The sequence below is a fragment of the Microcebus murinus genome, chromosome 18 (genome assembly GCF_040939455.1).
Source record: "Microcebus murinus isolate Inina chromosome 18, M.murinus_Inina_mat1.0, whole genome shotgun sequence".
In the NCBI taxonomy this organism is placed as follows: Eukaryota; Metazoa; Chordata; class Mammalia; order Primates; family Cheirogaleidae; genus Microcebus; species Microcebus murinus.
Window position 1 is genome coordinate 26,989,120 of NC_134121.1, and position 10,425 is coordinate 26,999,544.

The 10,425-nt window shown below is 48.5% G+C and overlaps 2 protein-coding genes across 2 annotated transcripts in view; one reads left to right on the forward strand and one right to left on the reverse strand.

The window, feature by feature from the left end:
* The window catches only part of UNC45B (unc-45 myosin chaperone B), a 31,050-nt gene extending 28,328 nt beyond the window's left edge, over positions 1-2,722 (forward strand). Inside the window, exon 20 of the mRNA XM_012788952.3 lies at positions 2,071-2,722. Within this exon, the coding sequence (XP_012644406.2) occupies positions 2,071-2,331 (261 nt within the window). The 3' untranslated portion in view covers positions 2,332-2,722. The remainder of the gene's footprint in view (positions 1-2,070) is intronic.
* Positions 1-10,425, reverse strand: part of NLE1 (notchless homolog 1) — a 350,374-nt gene that overhangs the window by 41,695 nt on the left and 298,254 nt on the right. The gene's annotated exons all lie outside the window — the stretch shown is intronic.

The following is a 10,425-nucleotide window of genomic DNA, read 5'->3' on the forward strand; positions in this document are numbered from 1 at the left end:
GCTTGGAGACCACCCTATGAAACCGATGCCCTAGAGTCGCCTCTACTGGGGTTAACTCTGGTCATGTAACTGTTGGCAGGATGTCCTTGCAGGATGTTCTGTGACTCCTTGCACTTAACTGAAGGCCAGCACTGCCCTAAATGTTTGCATATATTAAGTCACTTAATCCTCTCAACCACCCTGTGAGGTGGATATTATTATTATTATCCCTACTTTACAGATGAGGAAACTGGGGTGCAGAAAAGTAACTAGCCCGAGGCCACACAACCAGTTAGTGGGAACAGATTCGAATCCTTCGGGATTGCTGATTCACTCTCGGCCGCTTCTTTGTTCCTCCTGAGGGGCTCAGAAATCTTGGCTGCATTTTTGTCCTGACATGGGCATCCTGGGGAGTCTGTGAAGCTGTCCAGATCCATCTGTTGTGTGACCCTGTGGCCATGTGGGATGCTGAACACAGCAGTCTTGCATCAGCTGGGATATGCCCCGGAAAGCCAGGCAGCAGTTCCTCCTGCCCTGGGGTCCCGCCCTGTTGGGTTTCTATCGCCCCTTCCCTTGAGCCTCCAATGACTCATCCCAGGGAGTGACGGGCCCTGGACTCATCAGCACAGAAACTTTCCCTGGGCCCTACCACAGCGAGCTGAACTTGATTTCCTGTCCTTGGGGAAGGAAACTCAGTGCAGAGTTTACAAAAGTCTGCTTTGACACTCAAAAGCGAAGAATTTGCCTTTTCTTCCCCTCTGTGTCTGTGTCCCATCTGACAGCAGTGCATGTAGAACATGATCCATGCTGACAAATGCCAGGTGAGGGTGACAGGTATAAGAAGCCCAAAGGGGAGAATCTTGGGGATGATGCCTTAAATTATCATCCCTGTCCACTTCCACCTATTGAGCTCTTCTGTGCTCCAGCCCCCATGCTAAGCTCTTTCCATGTATCATCCCATTAAATAAATCATCACAGTGTTAGTGGTAGACACAGCAGATGACAGATGAGGCTCCTGAGCTCAGAGAGGTTAAATAACTTGGCTGAGGTCATGCAGTTGGTGAGTGGCTAAGCTGAGACCTGAACACTGGTCTCTCTGACTCCAACTCCATGCAGATGACTATTCTACTCTGCTGCCCCATGTGTGTCTGTTGAGTGATACAGAATTTAAGTCTCCTGGTTCTACTCTCAGTTTCATCTCTGTCTCCTGGGGTGATGGAGCAGTCTACTGTCCTGCCTCTCCATGCACAGTAGTTGTTTTGCTTTACAACTGGGAATGGGGGAGGGGATGTACTCCAGACTCTTGCATTGATTCCAGTTTAAGTCAGGCCTGGTAGAGAGCATGTCTGCATGCCTGGCATTCATGTTTCAAAGGGCATGAGGGTTGACAGAGGCTGGGTTGCCCAGGTGCTCAGGGTGAGCATCTTCCTTTTGAACACTCTGCATCCCCATTGCTCAGGCATGCAGTGGGCCTGTCCCTTTGGTTCTCAAGCTGCTTAAAAAACAAATGCATGTTAACTCCATCTACTATTTCTGGATGTGTGACCATAGCTAAGTTACTTAGCTATGGGCCTGACCAATGGTTTCTGTTTATCTTATCTCCAAATCTCTTCTATCTCCCCACTGATTAATCCTTCTGTCTTAGTCTGTTTCTGTTGCTATAACAGAATATCTGAATGGGTAATTTATAAAGAAAAGAGATTTTAGCTCATGGTTCTGGAGGCTGGGAAGTCCAAGATTGGGCAGCTGTGTCTGGTCAGCTTCTGGTGAGGGCCTCGTGCTGTGTCATAACATGGTAGAGAAATGGAAGGGGACGAGGGTACATATGAAAAGGGTGAAACACAAAGAGTGGCATGTGGTGCCATGAAGGGCTCTTGTGGTAACTAATCCAGTCCCTCAAGAGCAAGAACTCACTCATTGCTGCAAGAAGTAACCCTGCATTAGAGCAGCATCAGTTCCTCTAACAACCTAGTCACCTCTTAAAGGCCCTAGCCCCCAACATCACCATGCCAGGGACTAAATTTCCAACACATGAATTGTGGGAGACACACTCCAACCTAGCACATTCCTCACCCTTTTCTCCCTCTCCAGACATCCCAGTGGTTGGAGATCCTACAGCGGCTTTGCCTGCACGACCGGCTGTCAGTCCAACACCGGGGCCTGGTCATCGCCTACAACCTGCTGGCGGCTGATGCTGAGCTGGCCAAGAAGCTGGTGGAGAGTGAGCTCCTGGAAATCCTGACTGTGGTGGGCAAACAGGAGCCAGATGAGAAGAAGGCAGACGTGGTTCAGATGGCCCGGGAATGTCTCGTCAAGTGCATGGATTATGGCTTCATTAAACCAGTGTCTTAGACAGGGGCCCACAGGGCTGCTGAGACTGGTTCTGTACTGTGCAGGGTCCTGGACCGGCTACTCCCAGAGTATCAGGTCATCTAGGGATCAATGACAGTGACAATGAAGTCTCAATATAAGGAAAGACTTGATTGTTCCCTGAATCTTCCCCTTTGTCCTGGCAAAGTTTGGATGTTTCACTGGCTCTCTTGCTCCCTTTCTCCTTACATTTGTCATGTTCCAGAAATTTCTAGAGTAATTTTAATTCAAGATTAGACAGGTTGGATAATTATTTCTGTATCCATTCCGAAGGCCAGGACAATGGACTGAAGTTCTTTATATTTTGGAAAATGGATTGTATGGTAAAATAGGAACTAACAGGTATTCAACTATAAAGGTTAATGTGGTTGGATTTGAGTGCTGATCTGTGCTGGCTTTCAAACCTTCTCTCCCATGCTGTTTGAATTAGGCTGTTCAGAACTGCATGTTTCACCTGCGGTGCTCTGTCCTGGTCCCATGCCCACTCCCATCACTCAACTGTGATGGAAATGCAGTGTGTGTTCAACACTGTAACATGACCTTTGCAATTTTCTTGGGAAAGTCTTCTGAGCAAGACAGACATGATGATTATAAATGAGACCAACACAAAGTGCTTTAAACAAAAAATAAATAATCCATTGGTTCATATATCTTGACTATCCAGGGATAGGCCTGACATTGACATTGTTAGACCCTGAGGTTCAAATGTTTTCACCAGGCCAGGCGTGGTGGCTCACGCCTGTAATCCTAGCACTCTGGGAGGCTGAGGCAGGAGGATTGCTTGAGGTCAGGAGTTCGAAACCAGCCTGAGCAAGAGCGAGACCCCACCTCTACTATAAATAGAAAGAAATTAATTGGCCAACTAATATATATAGAAAAAATTAGCCAGGCATGGTGGCACATGCCTGTAGTCCCAGCTACTTGGGAGGCTGAGGCAGCAGGATTGCTTGAGCTCGGGAGTCTGAGGTTGCTGTGAGCTAGGCTGACGCCACCGCACTCACTCTAGCCTGGGCAATAAAGTGAGACTGTCTCAAAATAAAATAAAATAAAATAAAATAAAAAGTTAATAACAGCATTCTATTGAGTTGTGAGGATTACATAAAATAATGATCTAAAGCACCTGGTTCAATATAAACTAGTCCCCTTCCTTTAATCCTTTTGATAGTCCCTGTTCTTTGGGGGTAGATAGAGTTACAACGTGATACCAGGACTAGAAGATTTATTTGTGAATCTGTACGGGCAGGTCATTTAGGCGAATAGAGGACTAGTGAGTGGCGCAGTTCACGCTTCTAAATTCCCTAAGGAATGTGGCCTCTCCCTCCGGGTGTTAGGTAACTTACGAGTTCTGGGCACTGGGCACGAGAGCTGGCAGCGGTGAAATGGAGAAACGACTATTCCAAGGCGGAGTGGCCGAGGGCGCCCAGCGAGAGCAGCAGTTGGATAAACCACCCGGATTTCCCACCGCGCTACTCACTCCCGGGGCGGGCGGGTCCGCGTCCGCTCCCCGCGCAGCCCGCTCGGCGCGCCCGGGGCCGTCTAGGGCCTGCCGGGTGTCACCGCGCCGAGCCCGGCACGTCGCGAGCGCCCAGAAAATATTTGCTCGATTTCATTTTCCCTGAACTCCAACACCAGCACCGGTCACCGCCGGCTGCTGAGTCGCAGAGCCCTGGCGAGGCTAAGAATCTGCCTTAGACTCATGCTTTAAACGTCTCGGCAGTAAGAGATAAAGAGCGGGAAACCACGTTCTTAGTAGGGTGTGTGCGCGCGCGGGTTTGCAGGAGCGGAGGAGGCTGGATTTCCCATCTCCTTCCCCCCACCCGGGCCCACAGCGACAGCCGCGACTGTTGTCCTCCCGTCCCAATTGCTCGGTGTCCTCACGTCCGTGGCACCCTGGCCGGGTGGCGTCCCCAGCTAGACACTGGGAGCGGACTCAGCCGGGAGGTTGGAGCGCGCGGTGCAGACGCGGCGGGGTGGACGCGCGAGCCGCTAGGCAGGTTCTCCCAGATCCTAAACCCGCGCGCTCCCCGCCCCTCGGGGCCTGGTCCACTCCTGGTCACCGTTAGGCGCACGAGGACGGGTTGCGCCCCTTGGGCGTGGGTGCTGCCCTGCGCGCTCGTCTCCTGCCCCGGTGTAGCCGCTTTTTAGCTCCAGACCCGGCAGGGACCTCTCCAGACAGACAGCGTGTCGGGGCTAGGCCGGATGTCACCACTTGAGGGCACCTGGGAGCACAGCGGACACAGAAAGAAGGAGGCGGACTTCAGAGAGATGGAGGCAAGGCTGTGGCAGCCTGGTGGGGTGAGAAAGGGGCCCTTTGGATGCCCAGGTCCAGGGACACCCGGGTGCAGGCCACCAGAGTCCCCGACGTCCCTCTTCCTCTGGCTTTTGGGAGCATGCAGGGGCGCAGAGCAGGAGCGGCAGGCGCCCCCGCTGTGCTACAGAGGCATGGAGAATTCACGTCTGTACTCTCCCGCAGGATTCTATTATCATTAAGGGTGAGAGAGGTAAGGAAAATGCTCCCAGTACAATAAAATACCGAGTGCCACATAAAGGAGGACATATGTGTCACTTCCCTTTTCTATGTGGTTCTGAGGTCTGTGGGTTGTTTCCCTCTGTGAACTAAAATGCTCAACCCCTACCGGCTGACTGAATGGACCCCCTCGTGGCCAGAGGAATATTCAAGGGCAAAGTTGCCTGCCAGGAGGAGGGAGGTCAAACAGGCCTTTTCATGCCCCCCTCCCTTCTTGGAGACATCCTTTGTAACCCATTAACAGGCCTAAGGGTATGCAAGACAAACCTGCAGGCCCTCAATTTGCAACAAAATGGTGGCTTATTTCTGGTAAACAGTTTATGTTAAAACATTCCAAGTCTTTAGACAAAGCTTCATATTTTTAGCCAATTACAATCTAAAGAATCTTTAAACCCACCTATAACCTGTAAGCCCCCCCCCCCTTCGAGATAGCCCTCCTTTTTGGGCCAAACCAATGTATGCCTCCCACACATTGATTGATGGCTTTGCCCATAACCCTTGTCTCTAAACTGTATAAAAACCAAACTGTAACCCAGCCACAGTGAGTCCACTTGCCCAAGGCCTCTTGGCAGTGGCTCCGGGTCATGGTCCTCAAATTTGGCTCAGAATAAATCTCTTTAAAATTATTTTGCAGACTTGGCTTTTTTCCGTTGACACCTCTTAGTACTGAAATTCAAAACCCAGCATGTGTGAATACCAAGGTAATAGAGTTCCTCATGGTTCATAAACGTCAAAGATTTCAAAGGAAGCAGACAGGCTATGGGCTGAGTTTCTGGGATCCAGGCAAGATAGGTGAGTTTGGGGTCTTGGGTACAAATAGGTTCCTGAGATTATTTACTAGGGGTCGTGTTCCCCATGATCACCTGTGATCCTTGGACGACTTTGTAGGGCAACATGGGATGGGGTGGGCAGGCCCCAGGCTAGCCCATGGAGCCCAGCTATCCCCCATCCCCCGGCAAAGACAAACTAGACTCTTGTGGGGTACCAATCCCCTTCGGCTGGGGCCTGTGTGAAAAGAGTTTTCTTCTCCCATCTATTTCTTGTGGACGCAGGAACCAGAAGGAATCCTCTAGGGCAGAGCCGGAGGCAGGGGGTGCTGGAAGGTGGGCTGAGGATGTTCCTGGCATACTGTCCACAGGGAGTTGGGGGTAAAGTGGGAGGGAGGGAGAAGTGAGGGCAAGGTCTGGGAAGAGAAAGTGCTAGAACTGTTCAGGATTGGTTGGATTGTTTACATGGCATTGGTAGGTAGCTGAAGTATCTGTTATACAAACCCCAGGATACCCTCTCCCCACCAAAACAGCATAGTTGGTGCGACATTCTGCCTTCTTCCATTTGTTTCCCCTTAGAAATCCACCACCAAGCTTGGGGACTTCACCCCAATAAAACAGTAAGTGTTATCAGGTTTTCATGCAAGACGCTTGCTGTCATGTGGACAGCTGTGATTGTCAGGTGAGTCATAACCATTTAAAGCCACCAGTTACCATGAGGTTGGAATTACCTTCTGTACAACGCAGGAGCCTTGCAAAGAAAATCTTAATGTTAAAAAGCAATAGTAATAGAGGCGATGGCTGCTTGGTGGAGGGGGGAGGGGAAGTTAACCCTGTGTGTTGGCTGGGACAAGGGACTGATTCCCCATAATTTCTGGGGAATGGAGTGAAATTCCTGCTGCCAGACCAGAGGTTCCTGGGTAAGAAATGTTAATTTCAATGAACCACAAACTCCCAAACTCTTAAGAAATTGAGCAGAAGCATAGATTTTTATCACCTCTATGCATGCAGGGGAACGGAAAAGTTCTTCCTCTCTCTTTTGGCTTAACAAAGCAAACTCTTAAGTGTATATCCCTTCCAGGAAAAAGGAGCCCATTTTAATGTTATCAGAACAGCACATCCGGGAGTTAAACAAACCATCAGGATAACGTACTGATTAGAAATTTCATTACTTCAGCAACAATCTCAGAAGTCCAGTTGTTTTATGCAATTCTTCTTTCTGGAAATAACACTGGGAAAGAAACACCTGCTTTTCTGCAACTGTCAAGAGGCAGACAGACATTGTTTGCTTATCCTGTAGAGTTTTTTTTTTCTTTTTCCATCCAGACCTGTAATTTTCAGAGGCAAGCACTGAAGTTTTCATTAGTTATTTTGGAGAGAACAAATGCTAGACCTAAACCCCTCCACATTCAGTATACACCTGGGAAAGGTCAGGATGGGATTGTGATTATGTGGAGCATGTGTATTACACTGCAGAGCGTGTGGTGTTTCACATCTAATGGGACTGCCACGAGTATGAGTCTATAAAACAGAGTCTATCACAGACTCAGCTTACATGGGAAAAAAAGCACTTCATAATAGGAGGCACACACATTGCCTGCCCATTACTTTCCAGATAATTGTAATCAGAATTTTTAAAAATAAAAATTGTACATGCACATAGTATTGAAAGTTAAATACTTCTACAGGGCTTCATATAACATCAGCTGTCTCCTGCCTGCCTCCATGCCCTTCTGCTCCCAGGGGCTGCCACTTTGATATTTCTTTTGGTATTTGCCTCTAAATGGTGCTATTTTGGAGTTTAAATAGATATGGTCTATTTACTTCTGTAAGATTTCTTTCTTTTTTTTTTTTTTTTTTTGAGACAGAGTCTCGCTTTGTTGCCCAGGCTAGAGTGAGTGCCGTGGCATCAGTCTAGCTCACAGCAACCTCAAACTCCTGGGCTCAAGCAATCCTCCTGCCTCTTTAGGTTCACAGCAAAATTGAACAGAAAGTACAGAAGATTCTCATATACCCCCACCCCCACACAGGCATGCCCTCTCCCATTACTGATATTCTGCACCACAGGGATACATTTATTACCATCAATGAGCCTATATGGACACATCATAATCACCCAAAGTCCACAGTTTACATTAGGGTTTACTCTTGGTGTTGTACATACAGTCTGTGGGTTTTGACAAATGTCGAATGACACATAGCCACCATTGTGATATCGTACAGAATAGTTTCACTGCCCTAGATCTCCTCTGAGCGCTATACCACCGAGGTTGTGTCTCAATCTTCAATGGGTATGGCACATGCAGGAAGTGGTTAAAGTCAGTTTCCTTTTTTTTTCCTTTTATCATATTATGGGGGTACAAATATTGTTAGGGTTACATATATTGCCCCTGCCATTCCTCCCCCTGCACCCCCTTGCTAAAACATCAAGCATGTCCAACCCCCAGGTGGTGCCCATCGCACCTATCAGTTTCCTTTTTAGAGAGAATTGAGCTTCTTTAGCTGCCGTAGAGCCTGTGTTTTGTTTTTCTTTCAGGACCTGAGTATAAGAGGAAGTATAGGAGCACAAAACAGTGAAGGGTCAAGTAAGGACAATCCATTTCCAGTCTGACTTCTTGTGCCTCATCATAAGCTTGATTCCTTTTGTTCCTAGACTGTCAGCCTTTGCTGTCTCAAAGTTGATACTACCTTGGCATTATTTTCTTCTCCCTGAAATCGTGCATAAATCAAAACCTCAGTTACCTTTAATCCAATCAGTCATATCTAATTTTTGTTAATTTGTTTTGGCTTTATGAAACTCACTTTTAAAATGTGTACTTTATTGCTGAGTGAATTTCTTCATATTTGACATGGTATAAGTGAAATCACCTTATAAAGTGTTTTCTATAAATTCTCGTTTATGTATTTTAGCTGAGTTTCTGTTTTCATCTTACTAAAAAGAGTTTCATAGTTTAATTCTGAATTCAAAGTACAAGGGACACTAACATCCATGAGCCCCTATCATGTTCCAATGTGTTCACTTTTAACTCCCGATATCTTGATGACAGCTCCGAGAAGTGGGCCCCTTTTGTTTACAGTTGAAGAAGGTGAGGCTCAGAGAAGTCAAATAACTTCCCCATGGCTTGACATGTCCAAGTCCATGCCCAAGTCCATCTGACTCCAAAGACGATGCTCTCTCCTCACTCGCCAGGCTGGTTAGCACTACCGATCTACCATCTACTTTTAAGAAGTTCCTGGGTAACCCTGTAAATTACATATTGGCTGAAGAAATTTTCTGCTATAGCATGCATTTCTTGTCCCTGCAAAAAACGATCATGTGGCAGACAACCAATCAGCCCCAAATGCTACTTAGCCATTTATGGCAAAAACTGTGGTGATTTGCAACAAAGTAGGGTTTTTTTTTTTTTTTTTTGAGACATCTCCCTTTGTCACCCCAGGTAGAGTGCAGTGGCGTCATCACAGCTCACTGCAACCTCAGACTCCTGGGCTCAAGCCATGCTCCTGCATCAGCCTCTCAGGTAGCTTGGACTACAGGTGTGCACCACCATGCCTGGCTAAGGGGTTCTACTTTAAAACTTGATTTAATGCTCAGAATAAATCTCATCTGTTCTTATTCCCCTCCCACTCCAAACAAACAAACAAACATGCAAACAGCTGGAAGGACATTTTTCCAAGGCACTTCCTTCCTCTTGAGGCTCCAGAAGCTTGGGAACTGGGTGGGGGAGGGGGCGGTTTGTGAGAGGAGGGCGTGGCCAGAGATGGGGGTGTGGGGCTGGAGCAATTATGACCCGGAAGCTGGTGGTTCCGAGGTCTTCCGGAGGAAGGGTTGGGGAGACCTAGATAATTTGGGGACCAAGGGGGATAGATGGAAAGATGAGCAGGAAGAATCCAGCTCATACAGCTGTGAAAGTGAGTGGTCTAGATTTATGTATAAATCTTTACAGCAAAGTGTTAAGGCATGGGAGCAAGTTCTGCAGAATGCATACAACGTGCTACCATTTACATACGGTTTCAAGGTGTTGTTTAAGCTGGGTGGTGAATACATATGTTCAATTTATTATTATTTTCTTTGTACTTTCTGTACACCTTAGCTACTTGGCAAAACATTTAAAAATTGAAGTCATCCTCTAACCCCAGGCTCCAGCGATGGCCGCAAGGGATGTCTTCCAGAAGTTTCCCTCTGCCTTGATTTTCTGGTGTTTGGCCAGCATCCTCGTCTCCCCACGCTGTCCAACCCTGCAGGGGCCCCTGTGGGGAGTGACCGTGCGGGAGTCCCAGGAGGGGGCAGAGCCTTGGGGGCCTTCTGCTTTCTGGGCAGGGGTTTGAATGCGCTTGGACAGCGAGGTAGCCTCCCCAGAGACCTGTGCAATCCTACAGTGACCTTATTTCCCCGGATAGCTCAAAGCTCGGGATTCTCCTCATGCCCAAGGGGACTGGTCGAGCCTGATCCCTGGCGTGTTTAGGGACACAAGGACCGGACTGCAGGGTCGAGATCTCTGCTCTGGACTTGGGAGGGCCCGTGGCTTACTCCGGGAGGGAGACGAGCTGCAGAGGAGACACACGCTCACGCTTGGGAAGTGAGCGAGACCGCCAAGCGCTCCGGGGCCACACCGCAGCGGCCCAGTCCCCGCCTGGCTCGGGCTCAAGGCGGCCTGTGTCCTCAGCCCGGTCCACTGAGACCTCGAGCTCTTGGGCATAAGGTAGGAGAGAGAGGGTCTTGCTGGGGGGACTCCAGGGAGGGTCTGGGCTTTGGGCGCGGACGTTGGAAGATCTAAAATGGAG